The following is a 25481-nucleotide window of genomic DNA, read 5'->3' as shown; positions in this document are numbered from 1 at the left end:
TAAGAAATGTGTTAAAGCTGTCTCCAAGTCCGAACCTTCCTTTGTCAGAGTGCACATCAAGGGAGCAGCTTATGCTACGCCAAGAGTATAACAAAACACTAGGTTCGATCCTGGCCCCGGCCACTGTCCGTGGGGAGTTTGCACATTCTCCCCATGTCTGTCTGGGTTTCGTCCCCACAACCCAAAGATGTGTATGGTGGGTGGATGAGTCACACTAAATTGCCCCTGAATTAGAAAAAAAATTGGGCACGCTAAATTTATTTAAAAAAAATAAAATGGGCATCTTAAAAGAACAATTAACCTAGAAGGATAAAACAGGGGAAATAATAATACTGGTCCCAACTGGGTCTTGTAACCCAGGGAGGGAGGAGTTCTGGCCTGAACTGTATTTTTCCCCCATCTGGGAGGGAATGGGCTCCCTTTGCCCTGGAGGTTGTATCTGACAGAAAGGTGCTTCTTTATTTCTGCTGCTGGCTGCAGTTTGCGGAGTGTTGCCCAGGGTGGGGAGGTGCTGAGGGACCCGGGAGGTTTGGGCCGCTGTTGCTTTACTGCAGGCGGAGCGCTGACAGCAGCAGAGTGGCTTTGGGAAAGATGCTGGTGGCAGCTCGCAGATCCCTGTCCCTCTGTAGCCCGGGGGTCGCCCACTGCCGGTAAATATCAGGGGACAGCCCCCGGTAAATATCAGGGGACAGGACCGGACGCCCCCCCACCCCTCGCTCGGTTCACGGAGCCTTTGAAACTGAAAGCATTTCTCACCCGCATGAGAAATGGTGAGAATTCTAAAGGGAGGAGCAGTTTGTGGTTTCAGATCTGGGGTGGGATTTGCCAGTCGGTTGAACGCCTTTAATTTCTTTTTTTTGGGGCGCTGCCAATTCTAATTCATGCCTTCAAAAAAAAGCTTGTTTCGTTTGAAAACTCGCCACCATTTCCCATCTAATCCACCCGGGCCTATATCGATATAGAAACCTTGCCTGGGAGAGGTAAGCAGCACCCAGCATACCCGGCCTGGCGTTCAGTATCTGCTGACCAGGAAGTGAATCATTACCTGTGTCCATGCCAGACATCCCGGGTTAAAATGAGAGTTTCTGGGAATTGCAAATTCCCTGCAGTCCTTTTGCAAAGTGTTTTTCCCTGTTCGCCTGTTTGTAACTCTCTAACCGAAACGGAAAATGCTGCAGAAAATTCAGCAGGTCTGGTAGCGTCTGTGAAGCGAGGAACCGAGCGAACGGGCGCGATTCCCCCGCCCTCCCCAAGCCCCGTGTTCCTCGGCGTCGCTCGCTTGAGCGGGATTCTCTCTTCCCGCCGCTTGTCAATGGGGATTTCCCATTGAAACCACGACACGGTCGGGGGAAACCCCCGTGGTGGTGGCGGGGCGGGAGGGAGTACACCGCCAGCAGGAAAAGGTCAAATGAAAAGCAAATGAAATGAAAAATGAAAATGGCTTATTGTCACGAGTAGGCTTCAAATGAAGTTACTGTGAAAAGCCCCCTAGTCGCCACATTCTAGCGCCTGTTCGGGGAGGCTGGTACGGGAATTGAACCATGCTGCTGGCCTGCCTGGTCTGCTTCGAAAGCCAGCGATTTAGCCCAATGTGCTAAACCACCCCCCTGGTAATCCCAAAGGGCCGGAGGTTCGGATATAAATCATCCTCTAGAACTCGGAATTTAGAGGTTTGGCCCTTTGCAACAACAACTTGTATTTGTATGGCACCGTTAAGGTGAGAAAAAATCCCGAGCCGTTCGCAGTCACATTATAGAATATATCGTGGTAAGGTGGGTACGCTGCACCTGACTTTGGTGGGGAGTGTCCAAGTGGTGAGGATGAACATTAAGCCGAGGTTCCGGTTCATTTTCCAGACACTCCCGATCTATATACCAAAGGCTTTCTTTTGAGAACTGGACAGAATTATTTTGGACTTTGTATGGGCAGGGAAGGTGCCAAGGGTTAATAGGATCCTGTAATAGAGGCAGAGGCAGCAGGGAGGGTTGGCGTTGCCAAACATGCTACATTACTATTGGGCAGCGAACGTGGAGAAGGTGAGGCGATGGTGGGAAGGAGAGACAGTAGAATAGGTTAGGGTGGAGGAGAAATCCTGTAGGGGGTGCAGCTGAAGGGCTATGGTGACGTCAGTGTTGCCAATGGCGGCAAGCAGATACTCAGAGAGCCCAGTCCACGGTGAGGATCTGGAACCAGCTGAGGAGGCACTTAAGGATAGTGGGGATATCAGTGTTAACGCCATGTGGAAGGTGAGGAATTTGTATCTGGATGAGGGGTTTGCCAGTGTAGAGGAATTGAATGAGAGGGTAGAGCTCCCGAGAGGAAGTGAATTTAGGTACCTGCAGGTTTGGAACTTCGCACAGATGGTGTGGAAGGAGTTCCCCAGGTTGCTGAGGTACACCCTGCTGGAGCGACTGCTGCTTCCGGGTGGGGAAGGGGTGCGTAGGATCGGAGACATATACAGGTGGCTGGGAGAACAGAGATGTGAGTGGGTGGTGAAGATTAAGGAGAAGTGGGAAGGAGAGCTGGGAGGGGAGATAAACTGGGGAATATGGGGCGGAATTCTCCGACCCCCTGCAGGGTTGGAGAATCGCCTGGGGCCGGAATTCTCCGCCACCAGGGAATTGGCGGGAGCGGGAATCACGGCGCGCCGATCGGCGTGCCCCCCCGCGGCGATTCTCCGGCCCGCGATGGGCCGAAGTCCCGCCACTGACAGGCCAATCCCGCCGACGTGGTTTCAACCACCTCTGTTGGCGGCGCGAGCGGGCCCCCGGGGTCCTGGGGGGGGGGGGCACGGGGCGATCGGACCCCCGGCGGTGCCCCCATAGTGGCCTGGCCCGCCCCGATCGGCAGGCGGGCCAGTGCCGTGGGGGCACTCTTTTTCTTCTGCCGCCGCCACGGCCTCCACCGTGGCGGAGGCGGAAGAGAACCCCCCAACCGCACATGCGCCGGTGGTGACGTCAGTGGCTGCTGACGTACCGGCGCATGCGCAAACCGGCGAAGGCCTTTCGGCCAGCCCTGACGGTGGGCGTCAAAGGCCGTTGGCGTCGGTTTTGCCGCCAGTCGGCGTAGCGCCAACCACTCTGGCGCGGGCCTAGCCGCTAAAGGTGCGGAGAATTCTGCACCTTTGGGGAGGCCCGACGCCGGAGTGGTTGGCGCCACTCCGCTACGCCGGGACCCCCCACTCCGCAGGGTAGGGGAGAATCCCGCCCATGGAGTGAGGCGCTGCAAAGGGTAAATGCGACCTCCTCATGCGCACGAGTGAGCCTCATACAGTTCAAGGTGGTACACAGGACGCGGGTAAGAATGAGGGGGTACTTTCAGACCGGCGGACATGTGTGAGAAGTGTGAGCGGGGACCAGCGAATCATGCACATATATTCTGAGGCTGATGGAACCATCAGTTCAGCGAACACGTGTAGTTGGATCTGAACAGAGGCTTTAATACACTTACAACAGAGCCAGCCTATTCGTCGTTGAAATTCAGATGAACTGGCAGGCTGGCTCTAAGGCACTGATCTTTATACATCGGTCCCAGGGGGAGGAGACCTGGGCGGAGCCAAGGGAGGAGCCCAGTACAAACTCTCGCGTACTCCCAGAACGACTCCCCCTGGTGGTCGGATAGTGCAACTGCACTTACAATGGTGGATAGTGAACATATATACACGGAGTTATATTGGCAACTATATACAGCATTGATCTTACAACGGGTAGATAACGAACATATATACATGGAGTGATATTGGCAACTATATATAGTGTGAATCACATTCACCACCTGTTAAAAAAATCAAGTCCGGCGGGGGTGATGGCTCAAAGAGTCAGTTTGTCCGGTGGACGAATTGTCCGTTTTGATCTGCGGAGCACCGGGGTTGCAGCCTCTTGTGGTGGCTGGGCGGGCGTCGAGGTCTGGGGTATGGTTGCCGGCTCCGGGGCGAGTCTTGTCCGAGCCTCATACACCTCCTGGTCGAATGGAGACTGGGGGTGCGGGGGGCGGGCTGGTGCTGGCACTCGGGGCTGGTGGGGTGAGCTCGCAGAATCGGGGGCACAAGGGGGCGGCTGCATGGCAAAAGGAGTTCCTTGGTGGGAGTAGATGGGGGCTGGATCCAGCGGGTGCCAGGTCCCGGAGGGATACTGTGTCCTGGCGACCGTCCGGGAACTCAACAAATGCGTACTGTGGGTTGGAATGAAGCAGGCGCACCTTTTCAACAATGGGGTCGGTCTTGTGCGCCCTGAAGTGCTTCCTTAGGAGAACCTGGCCTGGCGTCCTCAGCCACGCCGGAAGTGAGACCCCTGTGGTAGTGCCCCTGGAAAAAATGAAGAGCCGCTCGTTGGGGGGGGGGGGGGGGGGGGGGGGGGGGGGGGGGGTTTGGCTGGTAGTTGTACACAGGAGGGATCTAATTGCGTGGAGCGCGTCAGGGAGGACTTCCTGCCATTGGGAAACTTAGAGCTTCCTGGACCTGAGGCGGATCGGGCTGAGCAGTGCTGCCGCGGGTGCTGGCTTTGTCCACAGAAGTGGCAGGCTGGAGCAGTTGAATAACTGGTTTGGGGAGCTGAATAGTGGCAGGCTGGAGCAGTTGAATAACTGGTTTGGGGAGCTGAATAGTGGCAGGCTGGAGCAGTTGAATAACTGGTTTGGCGAGCTGAGTAGCTGGCTGGGGGAGCTGAGTAATTAGCTGGAGCAGCTGGATAGCTTGAGTAGTTGACTGGGACAGTAGGGCGACCGGCTGTGGCAGCGCGATAGCTGGGGGGCCTTGCGGCACAGGCTTGGGGGGGTCCTAAGGTCGGGGGCCCATGCAGGGTTAGCGGGGTCCACGGGAAACGAGTTGAGGCTGCGGAAGGAAACCTCCATTGTGATAGCAGGCTCTATGGTAGTCTCTAAGCCCTGGGCCCCATTTTCTAATAGTCTCTGGCGTACATAGTTAGATCGAAGGCCCGCTACAAAAACGTGCCGCACAGCAAGCTCCCTATGTTCGGCCGCGGTTACGGCCTGGTAATTGCAGTAATTTGAGAGATTGTTCAACTCGCGTGCAAATTCAGCTAAAGTTTCAGTAGACCGTTGTCGGCGAGTCGTGAACACATGGCGGGCAAAGACCTCGTTCATGGGCCTAATATACATTTTGTCCAAAATCGCCAGCGCTGCGGTGTAGGAACCGGCTGGATTTAGTTGTGTAGAAATTCTGTGGCTTACCCTTACGTGCAGTAGGCTGAGCTTTTGTTCCTCCGTAGTTTCAGCGGTGCTGATTTTGGCCAGGTAGGCCTTAAAACATTTCAGCCAGTGGCAGAAGGTTTCTTTCGCCTCTGCATCCTGCAGATCGAGTTCTAGACGTCCTGGTTTTAGAGCAGATTCCATGCTTTACTTCGGCAGCTTCTTAAGTGTATTAAATTGATGGAACCATCAATTCAGCGAACACGTGTAGTTGGATCTGAAGAGAGGCTTTAATACACTTACAACAGAGCCAGCCTATTCGTCGTTGAACTTCAGATGAACTGGCAGGCTGGCTCTAAGGCACTGATCTTTATACATCGGTCCCAGGGGGAGGAGTCCTGGGCGGAGCCAAGGGAGGAGCCCAGTACAAACTCTCGCGTACTCCCAGAGCGACTCCCCCTGGTGGTCGGATAGTGCAACTGCACTTGCAATGGTGGATAGTGAACATATATACACGGAGTTATATTAGCAACTATATACAGCATTGATCTTACAACGGGTAGATAACGAACATATATACATGGAGTGATATTGGTAACTATATATAGTGTGAATCACATTCACCACAGAGGCTGCGAAAAGTGGGAGAGATTCTGGGTGGGACTGTTCGATAGTGGGGGAGGAAGCTGAGCCTGACCCTTTGGTGGAGATATTTGGGATATCGGAGAAGCCGGAGCCGATGGAGGGGAGGAAGGCTGTTGTTAAGGCCTTCGCCTCTCTGATTGCTCGGTGACTAATCTTATTGGAGTGGGGGTCGGCAATGCCACCGGGTGTAGCTGCCTGGCTGGGGGACTTGTATGACTTTCTTCGGCTGGAAAAGCTCAAATACGAGTTCAGCGGTTCTGCGGAGGGTTTCGAGGTGAGGCGGGGATGTTCATGACCATGTTTGAGGAGTTCGACGTGGGAGGTGAGGTGGGGGGTGAATAACGGGAAAAACTTGGACAAACTGTAGAGTTGTTCGATGGGAAGTTTGTTTCCCAAATTGTTTATGCGTTGTGACATTTCATATATGTTTGTAATAAGATACATTAAAAAATATATATAAATCATGGTAATTGCCGCATATTAGGTCAGATGACCAAAGGTTTGGTCAGAGAGGTTGGCTTTAAAGAATGTCTTAAAGGGGTAAAGTGAGGTAGAGAGATGTAGAGGTGTAGGGAGGTGTTTGTGGGGGGGGGGGGGGGGGGGGGCTGGAAGAAATGTCAGAGATGGGGAGGGACAAAGGTCACAAGGGGATTTGAAACCAAGGATGATCGTTTTAAAATCAGGAAATTGGGAGCCAATGCGCGTCAGCGGACATGGAGGAAGTGATAGGGGAACAGGGCCTGGTGCGATTTGGATGTGGGCAACTGTTTTACGTGACCTCAGATTTACTGTGGGTAGAATGTGGGAGAGCTGCCTGGAGAATGTTGGAATGGTCGAGTCCAGAGGTAGAAAGGCCTGGAGAGCTCAAGAGGGGACAGGAAAATTCTGAGGCATGCTGGGTGGGCCAGGAGGGAAACACTGAACATCATGATTGTGGGGGGGGGGGGGGGGGGGGGGAACGACACACACAGAAATTCTGAGTGTTGCAGGAGGGGGGTGTTCTGGGAGAGGGCGCTGGGGCGGTTGGAGGAGTGGGGAGGGATAGGACAAGAGGGAAGGACAAACGGTCTGAGTCCGTCACCAGCTCAGTGAAGCAGGCAGGGAGTGAGCAGCCCAGTGTTAGCGGGAAACGAGGCAGTGCAGTAACAGGTCAAAGTTCAGGACGGAAGTAAAGGGCTTGCTTGACGTGCTGGGGATGGATGGAAGAAATGGAGCAGGATTACAGGGTGTTGGAAGGGAAGTATCTTCTTGAACTTTGTGGGGGAATTGGAGACAGGGTGAGCGGGATTTTCGGAAGATCCCACTGGGGGGGGGGGAAGGACGGGAAAATCCCGCCCAGAATGTGAATGTAAACAATGAGAGACTGACTCTTGTGGTAGCTTTTAGGGGAGAGGTGGGATCGTTGTGGGAACTTTTTCAAAACCCAAATGGCTTCTTGTTTTTTCACTCTTTCATGGAATGTGGACATTATTGGCAAAGGCAACATTAATTGCCCATCCCTAATTGCCCTTGAGAAGGTGGTGGTGAGCTGCTTTGAACGGCTGCAGTCCATGTGTGTCGGTAAACCCAGAGTTCCAGGATTTCGACCCACCGAAAGGGAAGGAACAGCTGATATATTTCCAAATCAGGATGGTGGGTGGCCTGGAGGGAAATAATAATAATAATAAATCTTTATAGGCTTACATTAACACTGCAGTGAGGTTACTGTGAAAATCCCCTAGTCGCCACATTCCAGAGCCTGTTCGGGTACACTGAGGGAGAATTCAGAATGTCCAATTCACCTAACAGCATGTCTTTCGGTGCTTGTGGGAGGAAACCGGAGCACCCGGAGGAAACCCACGCCGACACAGACTCCGCACAGACAACGACCCAACCCGGGAATCGAACCTGAGGCCCTGGTGCTGTAAAACATCAGTGCTAACCACTGTGCTACCATGCACTTGCAGGTGGTGATGTTTCTTACTCTGCATTTTTAAAGTTAAGAGATCTGTCATTCTTTTTTTTTAATAAACAATTTTATTGAGGTAGTTTTTGGCTTTATAAACAGTTACAGACATCATCAGAAAGGAAGCAAAAAAGGCAAAAATGTGCAAACATCCACGTACTTTCAATACTTCCATCGTAACATATTGCACAAGCCCGCTCCCCTCCCACCAGTACTACCCGCCATATTTTCCCTCCTACTCTACCCCCCCCCCCCCCCTCCCCCCCCACCCCCTGCTGACGCTCACTCTCCCGCAAAGAAGTCAATAAATAGTTGCCACCTCCGGGTGAACCCCTGGACAGATCCCCTCAAGGCGAACTTAATTTTTTCCATCCCCAGGAAACTCGACATGTCCGCAAGCCACCACTCAGTCTTCGGGGGCTTTGAGTCCCTCCACGCCAATAATATTCGTCGCCGGGCTATCAGGGAAGCAAAGGCCAGCACATCGGCCTCTTTCTCCCGCTGGACGCCCGGGTCTTCCGAAACCCCAAAAATTGCCACCCCTGGACTCATCACCACCCTTGTTTTTAGCACCTGGGACATGACCCCCGCAAATCCCTCCCAGTACCCCCTCAGCTCAGGGCATGCCCAAAACATGTGAACATGGTTCGCTGGTCCTCCCGCGCACCTAGCGCATTTGTCCTCTATCCCGAAAAATTTGCTCATCCGAGCCACCGTCATATGGGCCCGGTGAACGACCTTAAATTGGATCAGCCCAAGCCTAGCACATGTCGCGGTCGAGTTTACCCTACTCAGGGCCTCTGCCCACAGCCCATCCTCCATTTCCCCGCCTAGCTCCTCCTCCCATTTAAGTTTCAGTTCCTCTGTCTGGGACCCTTCCTCCCTCATGAGCACCTTATATATACCCGAGACTCTGCCCTCCCGTTCTTCCCTCCTAGAGACTATTCTGTCTAGGATCCCCATTGGCGGGAGGCGTGGGAAAGATGGGACCTGTCTACGAACAAAGTCCCGCAACTGTAAGTATCTAAAATCATTTCCCCTTACCAACCCAAATTTCTCCTCCAAGCTCCTCAAACTCGCGAAGCTCCCTTCCAGGAACATATCACCCACCCTTCCCGCCCCTGCTCGCCGCCATACTCGGAACCCCCCCCATCCATACTGCCGGGGGCAAACCGATGGTTGTCGCAGATTGGCGCCCAGACAGACGCCCCCATCTCCCCCACATGCCTCCTCCACTGGCCCCATATCCTCAGGGTCGCCACCACTACCGGGCTGGTGGTGTACTTGGCCGGCGGCAGCGGTAGAGGAGCCGTGACCAGGGCTTCCAAACTGGAGCCCCTGCACGAAGCCGCCTCCACCCGCTCCCAAATAGACCCCGTACCCACCATCCACTTCCTTATCATAGCGATGTTGGCCGCCCAGTAATAATTGACCAGACTCGGCAAAGCCAGCCCTCCCTCGCTGCGGTTCCTCTCCAACATCGCCTTCTTCACCCGCGGAGACTTTCCCGCCCAGACAAAGCTCATGATCAGCCCGTTAACTCTTTTGAAGAAGGACTGTGGGATAAAGATCGGGAGGCACTGAAAAATAAACAAAAATCGAGGGAGGATTGTCATCTTTACAGTCTGCACACTCCCTGCCAGCGACAGCGGGAGTGCATCCCATCTCCAAAACTCTCCCTTCATTTGCTCCACCACCCTGGCCAAATTTAACTTATGCAGCCTGCCCCAGTCTCGTGCCACCTGGATTCCCAAATACCGGAAATTTTCCTTAACTAGCCTAAACGGTAGCCCTCTCAATCTGTTCTCCTGGCCCCTTGCCTGGACCACAAACATTTCACTCTTGACCGTATTTAATTTGTATCCTGAGAACTGGCCGAACTCCCTCAGCATTCCCAGTATAGTTCCCATCCCGGCACTGGGTCCAACACGTACAGGAGCAGGTCGTCTGCATAAAGAGAAACCCTGTGTTCAACCCCGCCCCTCACCATCCCCTTCCAACCCTCTGCGGCTCTCAGCGCAATCGCCAGCGGCTCTATGGCCAGCGCAAAACAGCAGCGGGGAGAGCGGGCAGCCCTGCCTGGTCCCTCGGTACAACCTAAAGTACTCCGACACTTCTCTGTTGGTCCTGACGCTGGCCCTCGGGGCCTGATATAATAATTTGATCCAATCCACCAATCCCTCCCCGAACCCAAACCGTCCGAGCACCTCCCATAGATAGTCCCACTCCACCCGGTCAAAGGCCTTCTCGGCGTCCATTGCCACCACTACCTCCACCTCTCTACCCGCCGGGGGCATCATTATGAGATCTGTCATTCTGAAGTAAAAACCTGCTTAAAATTCATCTGAATGGACCATTAAAAAAATTATGATATATATATATTTATTTATGAAATTGAACATGATTTTAAATTTATTTTTATTCCAGCACCATAACCTCTGCAAAGATAGAGGTTAATGGGGTTCACCTCCATTATCAACAAACAGGGAAAGGGGATCATCCCCTATTGCTGCTCCCTGGGGCTCTGGGTAAGTTTACAGTTTCTTCAGCTTTATCATTTGGTTTTATGCTGTGCAGGATCCGAATTGAACTAACTGGGAAGGTTAGTGATAATGTTTTAAATGTTGGATCTTCTTCTGTCTGCAACACACTATTTAAAACGTCTATAATTACATGTCAACAATTACTTTCCTTTTTTCTCGCACTTTTTGACATAATGGCCGGGATTCTCTGTTCTGGAGACCAAGAGCTCTCGGCAGTGGAGAATCCGGAACCGTGTAAATTTACGAATGACGGGGAGCTCGCCGGATTCCATCGCAATCCTGCTATCGGGCCACCATCTTGAGTTTGCAGCCCAATCACAAAGATGGACAGCAGCCCCCCCCCCCCCCCGAACTCAAATCCTGCGCCCTCCTTCCCAGCTGATAAGGAGGGGCATCTCCAGTACCCTACATTGATGCTGACCACACTGTGTATAAACAGCCTCGTTATGATTGACAGCTCCTCATCACATCAAAGGAGCAAAGTGGTTTCACTTCGTCTTTTCTCACAGCAGAAACTTTGCTTTTCAAAGGTTTTGTAGCTTTTTCAAACCTGTGGATTTTTGGGGGAAGCTTCTGACACTTGTTACAACTGCAGTTTAAAAGCTTTTGTCTGAGGAAGTAGATATTAGGTGTGTTTCTCCACTCTTGAGATTGTTTTGTACACCTCTATGCTGGATCGTGTTGATTGTTTGATGACCCCTTTGGTAATTTACACTGCTGCCTCAGGTTTCCATTTGACTGGGGATAGTGCGAGCATGATGCACAGTGCTGAAATTCCTAATTATTTGTCAAATGTCTGAACTCGTCACTCATGAACTGAGGCCCACTGTCACTTATATTGTTGGGAATTCCATGACGAGTGGAGGGTGCTTTCAGCCGTTCTATGGTCCCATTGGTAGTCGCTGACTCCCAGTAATCTGAATAGTAGTCAGCGGTGATGAGATGGCCAGTTCCAATGAATGAAGAGATGTAATCAAAGGTTTAGCTGTGGTCAGTGTGTGATGTCACGAGCGGTTCATTGGCTTGCTATTCATTACAAGAACTGCACTGGCTGATGTGGTCCTTGATCTCATTGCTCACACTTGGCCAGTAGAGCGCTTCTCATGCCTCCCTCAGATGGCTTCCCAAATGGGTGTGTGGAAAGCGCAGTGATCGGTTGGATAGCTCTCTGAAAGAGCTGTTATGAGTATGAGGGGCTGAATGGCATCCTTCTGTGCATTATCATTGTCCTGGGTCTCACCCCACAACCCAAAGATGGGCCCAGTGCGAAGTCTTACACAGCCAGGTTAAAGTCCAGCAGGTTTATTTGGAATCACGAGCTTTTGGAGCGCAGCTCCTTCCTCAGATAAGTGGAGTGGTAGGTTACACAAACGCAGCATATATATATAGACAAAGCCAATGATGCGAGACGATACTTTGAATGCGAGTCTTCGCAGGTAATTAAGTCTTTACAGGTCCAGACGGTGCAACTGGAGAGAGTGTCATTTGAGAGTACCTTTAAGAAATGGATGTTTAAGCAATGCACCTTTAAGAAATGCAGGAGCTCATATTACTGAGTGTGGGTGGAGCTGGGTTTTTGGCTCAGCCATTCTGCAGTGTTTTGGTTTCAGTTTTGAGGAAAAGAGCTTGGGTGTGGCTGTGTTTTGCAGTGAGCTGGATCTGCTGTGATCTCTGCCAGGAAAGATTATCTCTGAATCATTTGGGTGATTTAAACTCTTGATAGTAATGTCTTTAACCTGATGTGTTTCTGTTTAAAGGTGTTAAGTCTTTTGGAGGTTTGAAGGAACATTTTGAAGGATTTTTTAATGTTGTATTATTTTCGGGGTTATCTTTGGAGAAAGGGATGGTAAATGATCCAATGTTTATTTAAAAAGGTTAAGTTGAATTCATGGAATAAACATTGTTTTGTGTTTAAAAACCCACGTGTCCATAATTATAATACCACACCTGGAGACCAAGCCGTGTGCTTCAAAGGCAACAATACATTAAAGGGGGAGGTTGGTTGAACTCCATAATACATTTTGGGGTTCTGAAAACGCCGCTCCCATAACAAGAGAAATAATCCACATCAATCAAAAGATGTGCATAGTAGGTGAATTGGCCATGCTAAATTGCCCCTTAATTGGAAAAAGAAAATAATTGGATACTCTAAATGTATTTTTTTTAAAAATCATTCTATGATTCAGTGTGCAATTATTTATATAAGTGGGTTGCTACAATTCAGATTGTGCTGCTGGGGTGGTAGACTCCCCAAATTTGTGCCTCTCTGCTCCGTAACAGGATCTAATGAACCTGGCTGAATGTGGACTTAAACAGCTGATGGATGGAGCAGAGGACGAGCCCTGGTCAGAAATCCACTGGGAAACTGATTGAATAAGCTGAGAAACTGACAGTCTGGGCTGATACCTGAGAAACAGGCCAGGGCGACATAAATTACTGCCCCTGCAATCTGTGAATGAGAAAGCTGAGTAATATCCAGAGGGGTAAAAATCTATTTTAGCTATTGCTAAAGAGCGCTGTGTGGACAGCAGAGGTTGGAGTAGGTTTTGTCACATGTTGCTCCTCTGAGTGCTGTAGAATAGTAAGTGCGGCACTAATGGAAGCTGCCATTCTGAGTGGAATTTGACGAGTGGGCAGATTTACATTTCCGTTTTCCACTTCCAGGCAGCAGTCAGACTGATTTTGGACCTCAGCTGAAATCTTTGAACAAGGAACGTTTCACAGTTGTTTCCTGGGACCCTCGGGGCTATGGGCGCTCCATCCCTCCCCAGCGGGAGTTCCCTTTGGATTTCTATCACACGGATGCACAGGATGCAGTGGATCTGATGAAGGTTTGTGTATCGGATAAATACCCTCACTTCCGGCCGCTGTGCTTTCTGTGGTCACAGTTGGGTTCAGCACAGGGCTTCAAATAGCAAACTGTGAATTTAGAGGGAATTGGAAAGGTTGTAAAGTCGAGAGGCAGGGCAGAGCTGTCGTCAGTTATGTAACTGGGAGCATTTTGGAAATGTGCGACTCCAAACAGCGTTCCCGGAAACATTTCTTCAGCTATTTTGTTTCCATTTACACCTCACTTTAAATTAGATATCATTCCAAAATTAAAGGAATGAAAGAAAGTCCAATAAGATGGAGTGAAAAAAGAGATGGAAAACTGAAGGTATTGGAATTTAGGTACATTGTTTCAACAATGAAAGGAGAATTGTTATTCTCTTCATTTTCCACATTTTCATCAAATATACACCCAACAACAGATAACCAACGATAACAAATAAAACAGCAATCCCCTAACCAGTCTCCCCTTCAACATACAAACCCAAACCTCCCCCCTATATCACAAATACAAAACAAGAATGAAAAAGAGAATCCATGGTCATCCCATACACGGTAAACAATAAACCACACGCAACACCCCCACCCCCCCAATGTTCGATGGCATCCAGATTTTGAAAGTGCAGGATAAAAATGCCCATGAATTGTAGAACCCTTCTATCCTCCCCTCAACTCCTCAAACTTCACCTTTTCCAGTGTCAAAAATTCCAACAGGTCCCCCTGCCCCGCCAAGGCACAGAGAGGAGAAGCTGACCTCCACCCCAACAGGACCCGCCTCCGGGCAATCTGCGAGGCGAAGGCTAAAGCATCTGCCCCCCCCCCGACCCCTCTGAAACCCGGGCTGGTCCGACACCGTGAATATGGCTACTAGGGGCCCTGGTTCGAACCTCACATGCATCACTCCGAGACGATCTTAATAACCTCCCTCCAATACCCCACCAGTTTCGGACAGGACCAAAACATGTGAACATAGTGTGCGGAGCTCCTCCCACAGAGCTCACACATATCCTCCACCCCCCTCAAAGAGACGGCTCATCCTCGCCCTCGTGAGTAGCGCCCTATATACCACCTTCGACTGTATCAGCCCCAACCTCACGCACAAGGTTGATGCATTCACCCTCCAGAGCACCTCGCATCACAGCCCTTCCTCCATACCCTGCCCCAACTCTTCCTCCCACTTTGCTTTAATCTCCTCCAATGATACCTTGCCCTCCCCCAGAATCTTCCCACAAATCGCCGACACCACCCCCTTCTCTATTTCCCCCACCATTAATACTCCTCCAACAATGTCTCTATCCACTATCGGATAGCTCTGAACCTCCTTCCTCATCTTTTTTTTTTATAAATTTAGATTACCCAATTATTTTTTCTATTAAGGGGCAATTTAGCGTGGCCAACCCACCTACTCTGCACATTTTTGGGTTGTGGGGGCGAAACCCACGCAGACACGGGGAGAATGTGTAAACTCCACACGGACAGTGACCCAGAGCCGGGATCGAACCTGGGACCTCAGCGCCGTGAGGCGGTTATGCTAACCACTAGGCCACCGTGCTGCCCTTGAACCTCCTTCCTGACAAAATCTCGGACCTGCAGATATCTAAATACTTCCCCCTGCCCCAGCCCATATTTCTCCCCCAACTCCTCCAGCCTCGCAAAACGGTCCCCCAGAAACAAATCCTTTAATCCCTAACTTCCCTCTTCCCCCATCTCCGAAACCTCCCGTCCCACTTCCCTGGCTCAAACCTATGATTCCCCTAATCGGCATCTTTCTTGACCCTGCCCACAACTTAAAGTACTGCCTCCAAATCATCAACGTCACCAACGTCACCGGACTCAACCCCGACCCCTGCACAGACTCTCTGTCTCTGTCTGTCTCTCTCTCTCTCTCTCTCTCTCTCTGTCTCTCCCCGGCCCCACCCCAGCTCCTCACCTTTTCAGCATTCGCCGCCCAATAATAATACAATAGACTCGGGAGGCCCAAGCCCCCACCCCGTCTGCAGTCTTCTCTGCAGAAATACCTTCCTGATCCTAGTCACCCACCCCGCCCCAAATAAACAAGGTAATCATCTTCCCCACCTCCTTAAAAAACGTCTTTGGTTTGCCCCGCCATTCAATCAGTGCCAACTTCACTCGGCCGAAAGCCACCCGCCTCCTCACCAGTTCCACCGTTAAGTCCTGGTATATACGTATACCAGCTCCAGCCCACTGCACCTCCCGCTTCTGCTTCACCCAACAAATAATCACTGCTCGCGGCAGCTCAGCCTCGGGTTTAGGCCTCAACGACCGATTAACCCAGTCCACTTCATACCCGGGAGGGATTATCTCGCTCCTCCGCCAACTCTGCCAACATCTTGGCAAAGTTCTCCGTCGGCCTCGGGCCCTCCACCCCCTCGGGCAGGCCCACAATCCTCACATTTTGGTGTCTCGATCGATTTTCCAAATCCTCCAGTTTTGCTCGCAGCCCTTTCGTTAGCCTCGGCCACCCTCTGCAGCTCCTCCTCCATCGAGGTGAGCTGATCGCTGTGCTGCGACATGGCCTCCTCCACTCCCCATTTTCGCACCCTGCTCCCTCACCTCGGCCGATGCCTTTGACACAGCCACCTTCACCGGGGCAATTGCCTCCTCCACCAACACCTTCAGCACCCCCCCCCCCCCCCCCCCCCCCCCCCCCCCCCGTCATCTCCTTCCTCAACACCTCCATCTGCTTTGCGAACTGCTTCTCCAACTCCAAGGACGTCGCCTCGGTCATCCTTTCTGCCGTAGGCAGTGTGGCCCCACCCAGCCTCCGCCATCTTGCCAGATCCCGGGCTGACCCTTTCACTCAGCGGTGAACCCTCCCTTCGTCCCTCCTTCCCGGCGGCTTTCTTCTGACTTTTCAACATCTTTCTCCTTCCTTATGCCTTCGTACACTCGGTTACCAAAATAACTCCCCTGGGACCGGGCATTAAACTCCAAAAAAATCAAGCCTCGAGCAGGAGCCTCCCAACGTGGGACTTCTTCTTCTACTCTCTCCTCCTCTTTCCCCCTCTCCCCCGACATGCCGCCACTATCTGAACAGAGATTTACATTTTACATCAGAATTTAAAACCAGTAAGCAGCCCAGAGAGTGATAGAATCTGGAGTGTTCTGTCTGAGAGGAGGTCGAGAGTGTATAGAATCGGGCAACTAAGAGTATTTCATTCAGTTCCAATCGCACTTTAGGACGAACGTTGGGTTCTCTGGGAGGATGCAGAGAAGGTTTATCGGTTAACGGGATGAGGGATTTTAGCTATAAGTCTAGGTTTGAGGAGATGGAGTTTTACTCCTTGGAGGCAAGGGGATTGAGGGGAGATTTGAAGCAGTATCCAAGGCAATGACAGGTAAATAAACTAACAGGGCGACCGGGATTGAGTGGAGAAATGGGACTGACTGGGTTGCTATGCAGAGAGCTGGCAGGGGTTTGATTGGCTGAATGGTTTTATTCTGTGCCGCAATGACTGTATATCCATTCTTATGCCATGGCAAACTCTCATGAATCTTGCCATTCTTTCCAGGCATTGCACTTCAAGAGATTTTCTCTTCTGGGTTGGAGTGACGGTGGAATTGCTACTCTAATCGCCGCCTCAAAATATCCCAGCCTGGTTCGCAAACTGGTTGTGTGGGGGGCAAATGCTTATCTTACTCCGGAAGACATAAAACTTTATAACAGTGAGTATGCTCGTTTGGTGGTGGTATTATTGGAAAAACTTATAGACAATAATCCCACAACCTCCCCAAACACACTACACACCTGCGGGCCTGAAATCCGTTTCCCCAAACAGGTGAGCCTCCTGTGGAGGTAGAAGAGGCATTTGTATCTCGTTGAACCTATTGAAATGAAGCCTGAGGCCTAGTTTCGAATTGGCCTCTGGCTGTCGGTTTGGACCTGCGCAACCTCTGCAACACTGGGTTGAAAATAATTTTACACCATGAGCTTTAAATATCCCTCATGGCAGTCACTCAACATTCAAGGCCCTTATGAGTGAAGATTCCTTCTCAGCTTGAACTTCACAACCCTGGGATTAATGAAACGAAATGAGTGACTGGCAGTTGAAAAGTGAACAGTTGTAATCTTGCAGGAACAGGGGTTGGATCTTTCAGTTTCCCTTGTGGGTTTTTAAAATCCCATTTGGATCCATAAGAACTGGGAGCAGGAGTAGGCCATCTGGCCCCTCGGGCCTGCTCCGCCATTCAATCAGATCATGGCTGATCTTTTCGTGGACTCAGCTCCACTTACCCGCCCGTTCACCCTAACGTTTTATTCCTTTACTGTTCAAAAATGTTTGCCTTAAAAACGTTTAACGAGGTAGCCCTCAAGTACTTCACTGGGTAGGGAATTCCACAGAACTCCATAGAACAGAGCTCCCCAAACTGGGCTCTCGATTCCTCCCCAGTGCGGTTGTGAGATGGGATGTTGAGGCTGCGAGTCTGAAGGATTAATGGTTGCCGTGGAGCTCCGACTCAAGTTGAACAGCTGCCAAGTCCCTTTAAAATTCTATTTCTAAAAATAAAAATAGCTCGTGGCCTAAATGATCAGTGAGGTCTGATTCCTGCAAAAGGCAGTTATAAAGGTACATTTTTTAAAACCACTGGAGATTAAACGCTCCAATCCTGGCCCCTCTCGCAGGCCCTACCTCCATCCCACCCCTACTCTCCCGGGTCTCTCTCCTCCCCCACTCGCACAGCTCCCACGAGGTGGGGAGGGGGGAGGTTCACTGCAATTTTCAATCATCAAAATGGGGCCACAGTGGGATCACGTTGGGGAAGCACTTCCCTCGAACATGTAGCTGGCTGCAGTCTAAATGGCGATGGTAAACCTTCTGCTCCTCCACCTGCACTGGTCCCAATGAAGCTGGAGGGAGGCCATTTGGGGGACAACTGCTGTGTGGGGATTGGGGGGGGGGGGGGGGGGGCTGCATCTTCACTGCAGTCCCACTGCATCCTCAATAAGGCCTAAATGCCCTCACGCCCCTAACGCACAACCCCCCCCACCCACCCACAACAAGCTCAGGCTCACGCTGGTTTTGGGGTGGTGAGTGAAGAATCCTTCCCCAACCCTTAATCCAGCAGCACACCTGAAGGTAGGACTTGCATTTATATAGCACCGTTCACAACCACAGGATGTCCCAAAAGGGCTTTACCGCCAGAGAAGTGTTTTTTTTTTAAAAAATCCAGTCTCCCAGCATTGCAGGAAATGAGGCAACCAGATGCTGCCCTCCCGCACTGCTGCACGGGAGTGTCATGCCCGATTTGTTTGTGCTCGGGTGCTGGAGTGGGACCCGTGACTCCGGGGTGAGCGTGCCGACCACTGAACCGTGGCTGAAACAACTCGATAAAGGAAAGCCAACCTGATGTGTTGAATCTGTTCCCCCTCTTTATTCACCGTCTGCTCAATGCAGGCGAGACTGGGAACTGACCGAGGCTGAGGGATCAGATCTGAATCTTGCTTATTCCGAGCACCATGGTTCAGTTCTACCCCGTCTACTTGGGAGATTCAGCCAGACCACTCTGTTTCCAAAAAAACCGCACAGCGTTTCACTGCAAAAGTGTTATCATACAATGTTACTGCACAACTGGATTTAATCTTAAAGCCCTCAATCACGCACTAATACACAGGTTATGGACGACTATAGTGAGACATTTACAAAATACCACTGCCTCACCCAGCTCCTGTGAAGACTTTGTCCTTTCTGGAGGGCATGTCCTATGAAGAAAGGTTGAGGGAGCTAGGACTTTTCTCACTGGAGCGAAGAAGGCAGAGAGGTGACTTGATAGAGGTGTACAAGGTGATGAGAGGCACGGATAGAGTGGATAGCCAGAGACTATTCCCCAGGGTGGAAATGGCTGTCACGAGGGGACATCATTTTAAGGTGATTGGAGGAAGGTATCGGGGAGATGTCAGAGGTAGGTTCTTTACACAGAAAGTGGTGGGTGTGTGGAATGCACTGTCAGCAGAGGTGGTGGAGTCAGAGTAATTAGGGACATTTAAGCGACTCTTAGACAGGCACATGGACAGCAGTAAATGGAAGTGGTGTAGGTTAGGTTGATCTTAGATTAGGATAAATGGTCGGCCCAACATCGTGGGCTGAAGGGCCTGTACTGTGCCGTACTGTTCTATGTTCTATGTTCATTCTAACCAGGAATACTGAATACCGCATGTGTTCTCTGAACAGTTTGAGCACAAAATTCTACAAGGGCTTACCCTGACCTGCACCCATAATGATGCCAAGTCGCAGAAGCTGGTCCTTCCGGATAATTGGATACTCAACCCAGTGGCTAATTTATGAAACTAGATGCAAATCCTTTCCTTGATAATTGGTTTATTTACAGAACGCAGCATCACACTTACCCTCCTCTACCTACCAAATAATGCGTCCCAGCAGTCTCCCTTTGTAAATACTCAAAGTACTTAATAACCAACGCCCTTCACCTGTGTACTTTATGTTATGGGCCAGGGTTCAGAAAACTCCAAAGTATATTATGGAGTTCACCTGACCTACAGCTGTTTATTGAAGTTGGCTAGGATGAGCAGAAGAGCCTGCCTCTCAGGTGTTATTCAACGGAATTCTTAGACGCTTTTAATCAAAAAACAAGCTTTATTCTACGAATTTAGTTAACATTTGTATAAACACACACACTAAGAATTTTTATCAACTACAAACATAAAGACCCCTCACAGCTACAGTAATCTATGTATAACTCATAACGAATTCCCCCTTAACTGTTCCAATTTAATAACAAAATCCAAGTAAAACCAGAAACCCCTTTTCAAAGGTGTGGCCCAGCACACGACATTGTCACTGGTATAAGACTTATTATTGATACTCTTGTTCCCCTTTTCAAACAGAAGATTTGAATTCCTTCCAGAAAGCAATTATCCCAAATTATCAAGCAGTCTGGAAACAGCTTTTTAAAATGAAGATAGAGAGACACTTCTTTCAACCTGTGCAGTTCAAAACCAGTCCAAACTCAAAGCGAAAGTAAAAAAACTCAGAGCCACAGCCCAGCTCCACCCACACAATGACATCACTGAAGCCATGTGATAAGACAAAAACATTTAACGGGACACTCCCATGACACTTAATATAATGAGCATACCATTTTAACACTACATCATTTCATCATTCCCACCGTTTTCCTAACAAGGTTACAATGGGAGACGGGGAGAACAGCCTAGAATTTCCCCATTAATTTGTGGCAGTGTTATCTCTCCAGAATATTGATCTTCACCAGTCCTGCTTGATTCCAGGTGTTCGCGATGTCTCACAGTGGAGCGAAAAGATGAGAAAGCCCCTGGAGGAGATGTACGGGGCTGAAACATTCGCTAAGACCTGGGGTGCCTGGATAGATGGTGTCAGTGAAATTGAAAAAAGATCAGATGGTACGATCAATGTGGAGATGAAGATGATGCAGGATTTGAAAGATCGGGAAATGTTGATTTTTTTTTCTTTCTTTTGTTTCCTATTAATATGTCTCAGTACAAATTACAGTATGAGCCCAAATACAGCAAAAAAATAATACAAGTGCTGGAAATCGGAAAACTGATGGTGTGAACTCTTAGAAATGACCCGATGTACTTGCTTGTTCTTGAGGAAGGTTTCATTTAACATAAGCTCTTTTTGTTTACAAAGGGGAAACGATGTGTACAGCTTTTTGATATTTGATTGTGTGTGCCTGTTGACTGTTCTCTGCGCTGTGTGCTATTAGTCAAGCCTCTGTGTACGGTTACAGAGAAAGTGGAGGAAACCTTGTCGCTATTTTTTTAAAAGGTTTTGTAAGAAAATCCTGTTGACACACAGACCCTGGTTTGTGTCATCTCTACATATCTCCTCGGTACAAAACACAATAGTTACATTTCGGATCTGAGTTTTGCACGAAGCAGTCTTACTCAAAATTAACCTTGATTGACACAGAATGGAGGAATTACTTGATTTCAACTATATTCAGTAGAAATTCTGGTGCGATTCTGACCTCTTGTGAGACCCATAGGATTAGTTCTTGAATTAATCTTGTGCCAAGATGTCATCAGCTAGAATCCCATTCTAGGGTTGAGAACAAAAGAGTAACCCGTCTCAGGCTGGCATGAGGCTCATAATGTGGACACTACCTTTTCTTCTGGTGTGAATCCCCAAACTCCCAGCTACCACTTGCCTTCTGAGTTCTTTTTTAAAAATTCATTTATGGGCCGTGGATATCGCCGGGTAAATGGACAACTAGCGAAAGTGGACTAGCCCATTACGGACCACGGTGGGTAATTGGTGTGTGGAACTGGGGGTGGTAGGTAGGGTTCTAAATGAATACTTTGTGTTGTGTTCACTCCTAACATGGACAGTGTGGGTATAGAAATCAGGGAGAAGGATTGTGATAAAATTAAAGAAATTAACATAGACGGAGAGGGCGTTCTGAGTGCTCTGGCAGGCTTCAAAGTCAATAAATCCACATGAAATGTATCCCAGACTGTTGGAGTGAGGCAAGCTAGAAAATAGCAGGGCTGCTGGCAATAATTTTCAATTCCTCTCTGGCCACAGGAGAGATGCCGGAGGACTGGAGGATGGTCAATGTGGTGCCATTATTCAAGAAAGGAGGAAGGGATAAACCAGGAAACTACAGGCCGGTCAGTCTAACCTCAGTGGTGGGGAAACTATTGGAAGCAATTCTGAGAGACAGAATGAATCTGCATTTGGAGAGGCAGGGATTAATCAAGAACAGTCAGCATAGTTTTGTTAAGGGAAGGTCGTGTCTCACCATTTTCAAAGAGGTGACCAGGTGTGTAGATAAGGACAATGCATTTGACGTAGTCTAGTTGGACTTCAGAAAGGCTTTTGATAAGGTCCCACATGAGAGATGATAGCGAAGGCAAGAACCCGCGGGATCCAAGGAAATTTGGCAAATTGGATCGGAAATTGGCTGAGTGGCAGGAAGCAGAGGGTGATAGTCGAGGGGTGTTTTGCTGACTAGAAGCGTGTGTTCAGTGGGGTCCCGCAGGGATCAGTGTTGGGGCCTTTGCTGTTTGTGGTTTATATAAGTGATTTAGATGTGAATGTAGGAGGGTTGATCAGTAAGTTCGCGGATGATATGAAAATTGGTGGGTGGTAAATAGTGAGGAGGAGATAGCTTCAGATTATGGGAGGGTATAGACGGGCTGGTCAGAGGGGCTGATCAGTGGCAAATGGGATTCAATCCGGATAAGTGTGAGCTGATGCACTTGGGCAGGACAAACAAGGCAAGGGGAATACATGATAAACGGCAGGATCCTGGGAAACACTGAACATCAGAGGGATTTTAGTGTACATCTACACTGGCCCCTTAATGTAGCAGGGCAGGTGGACAAAATGGTTAAGAAGACATTATTACCGAGGAATAGAGTTTAAGAACACTGAGGTTATGCTGCAAATGTATAAATCGTTGGTTAGGCCTCACCTAGAGCATTGTGGGCAGTTCTGGAATCCACATTATAGGAGGGATGTGATAGAACTGGAAAGGGTGCAGAGGGGATTTACCAGGATGTTGCCTGGGCTGGAGAGCTTTAGTTATGAAGAGAGATTGGACAGACTGGGGTTGTTTTCCTTGGAGCAGAGGAGATTGAGGGTGGGACATGATTGAGATGTATAACATTATGGGGGCATAGATAGAGTAGCCCCCCTCCCCCCAACCTTGGCGGAGGGATCAATGATTATGGGGACAGTGATTTAAGTTAAAGGTTTAGAGGGAATGTGAGGGAAACATTTTCACCCAGAGGGTGGTGGGAGTCTGGAAGTTGCTGCCTGAAAGGGCGATGGAGGCAGAGACCCTCATAACATTTAGATGTGCGCTCGCGATGCCAAGGCATACAAGTGCTGGGAAATGGGATCAGAATACTTAGATTGGTTGTTTTTACCCAGTGCAAACGCGATGGGCCTGCATTTATTGCCCATTCCTAATTGCCCTTGAACTAAGTGGTGTGTTAGGCCATTTAAGAGTTAACCACACTTCTGTGGATTTCAAGTCCATGTAGACCAGACAAGGGAAGGATGGCATGTTTCCCTACCTAACAGGACATTAGTGATGGAAATGGGTTTTTAATGACAATAGTTTCATGGTTATCTTAGACTTTTATGAATTAACCATCTACTGTGGTGGGCTTTGAACCTTGGTCCCCGAATATCACCCTGGGTCTCTGGATCATAGTCCAGTGCCAATGCCACTACACCACCACCCCCCCATTCGTTCCTTGCTGGGCTACAGTTGCATGGCATCAATTAATCAAAATGTGAGTCTTAAGTGAGTGACTAGGTGGCAGAGGAGTAAATCGCAAGATCCAATTCTGTCTCCAACTGGCATCCACATCTCCTGCAAGGGTTAATCATCAATGAGAAGATAGGAATCATAAGGCATAATCTTGTCCTCTTTAACCAGATTGTTCTGGTTAACAGTAGCCCACTCGAACAGTTGCTCACATCACGGATCAGGTTCCAGTCAATATTATTCTCTAAGTAAATTCAGGGGAACCTGAGGAAATTCCTGTGTGTTAAACATTGTCTTAAATCTCCACCGTAAAACCAATTCAATTTTATGCACAGCTGTACATATTGCTCTCTGATAAATCAATCCTTAACCTGGAGCCGAATCAGGTACAGAGAGAGAAATAAACAGAGAAAAAGAAAAAAAAGATGTGGGAAAGGAAAATATTTATTAAAATGTAAAATTTGTTATTTTTTTTAAATCTCCAAGAACAATTCACAACCTGAAGGAATGAGACGCCACAGTTTTAAATTGTTCGATTTCTGGGTAGGAGAACTTGATTGGCAATGAATTAATAATGGTTATGTTGTTAAAATGTACACATAACTACCAGAGTTATCTTTCTGTGGCAAGTTTAATGGACAGTTAATGTGCAAATTCAGCAGGTTGGAGACGGCGGGGGATGGGGGGGGGGGGGGGGGGTGCGGTCAGATGAAGTTTGGTTTTAAATATAAAAAACGTAAATCCTTTTTTAAAATTCTGCATTGCCATCTGACACATACTCACTTTGTTCATGTGTTTCTGCAATAGGAAATATTTGTAAAGAAGTTCTTCCACAAGTCAAATGCCCGACACTCATAATTCACGGTGCGAAAGACCCAATGGTGCCGGGATTTCACGCGGACTACCTGCACAAGCACATCAAGGGGTCCAGGTGAGGCTGTGTTCAGTGTGTTGTTGATTTAATTGGATGGAGATTTAATTAAGTATATGAAAAGGAAAGCTCTGTCGCAGTGGGACTAATTGTGTAGCTGTTTCCAAGAGCTAGCACAGATAAAGGACCGAATGGCCTCTTTTCCTGCTATATTGAGATTGTGTGCAGAACAGTGCAAGTCACATTTATATGATATTTCTTACCTCCTGTACCTGTTCAAAGGGCTCCTACACCCAGTAGAGTTAATACATAGAACATACAGTGCAGAAGGAGGCCATTCGGCCCATTGAGTCTGCACCAACCCACTTAAGCCCTCACTTCCACCCTATCCCCGTAACCCAATAACCCCTCCAAACCTTTTTGGACACTAAGGGCAATTTTGGCACGGCCAATCCACCTAATCTGCACGTCTTTGGACTGTGGGAGGAAACCGGAGCACCCGGAGGAAACCCACGCACACGCGGGGAGAACGTGCAGACTCCACACAGACAGAGACCCAGCGGGGATTCGAACCTGGGACCCTGGCGCAGTGAAGCCACAGTGCTATCCACTTGAGCTACCGTGCTGCCCAAAATTGATTTTCATTTAATTCAAATTTCACCATCTACCATGGTGGGATTCGAACCCATCTCCCCAGAACATGACCCTGAGCCTCTGGATTACTAATCCAGTGACAATACCACTACCTCACTGCCTCCCCTAAATTAAGGGTAATTGTACTAATTAGTGCTCCTTCTGTCGAGCCACACCCACCAGGGGCGCTTGTCAGGAACTAGGTGATTGTACAATTACTGTCATGATCCGAACTCTATTACACGCGCCATCTCTTAACCGATTCTGTGGTTTTTTTTTAATGTTTCTGTCTACAGACTGCACGTGATGGCAGAAGGAAAACACAACTTACATCTGCGCTTTGCTGAAGAATTCAACAGTCTTGTGGAAGAGTTTTTAATGTCACAAGACTGACCGGTTACTTGTTAATGCCGGCATCGGAATCAGAGCACAGTCACATTTCTGCAACCGGGGCATTGTCGATAAAAGTTGATTTTGCGTTTCGGTGCTGTGGTCTAAGTGAGACCCAGAATACTCTTGAACTAATCACAAATATCATCTGTGGAATTGGTCAGGTCATCCATTTTAAAATAAAAACATTAAAAATGTATTTTGCCATTGAGTCTTTCAAGTCCGTCAAATATTAGAT

General features: G+C 49.2%; 1 protein-coding gene across 1 annotated transcript; it reads left to right on the top strand.

The window, feature by feature from the left end:
• Positions 1 to 530: 530 nt before the first annotated feature.
• On the top strand, positions 531 to 25442 carry LOC119965808 (valacyclovir hydrolase-like). The gene is made up of 7 exons (XM_038796661.1): positions 531 to 650; positions 10163 to 10263; positions 12943 to 13109; positions 16641 to 16794; positions 20375 to 20506; positions 24157 to 24280; positions 25150 to 25442. Exons 1-7 carry the CDS (start codon positions 592 to 594, stop codon positions 25244 to 25246), a joined length of 834 nt encoding a protein of 277 aa, XP_038652589.1. The 5' UTR covers positions 531 to 591; the 3' UTR covers positions 25247 to 25442.
• The last annotated feature ends 39 nt before the right edge of the window (positions 25443 to 25481 follow it).

Source organism: Scyliorhinus canicula, chromosome 5, assembly GCF_902713615.1.
Source record: "Scyliorhinus canicula chromosome 5, sScyCan1.1, whole genome shotgun sequence".
Taxonomy (NCBI): Eukaryota; Metazoa; Chordata; class Chondrichthyes; order Carcharhiniformes; family Scyliorhinidae; genus Scyliorhinus; species Scyliorhinus canicula.
This window is presented reverse-complemented; position numbering and strand designations above follow the sequence as displayed.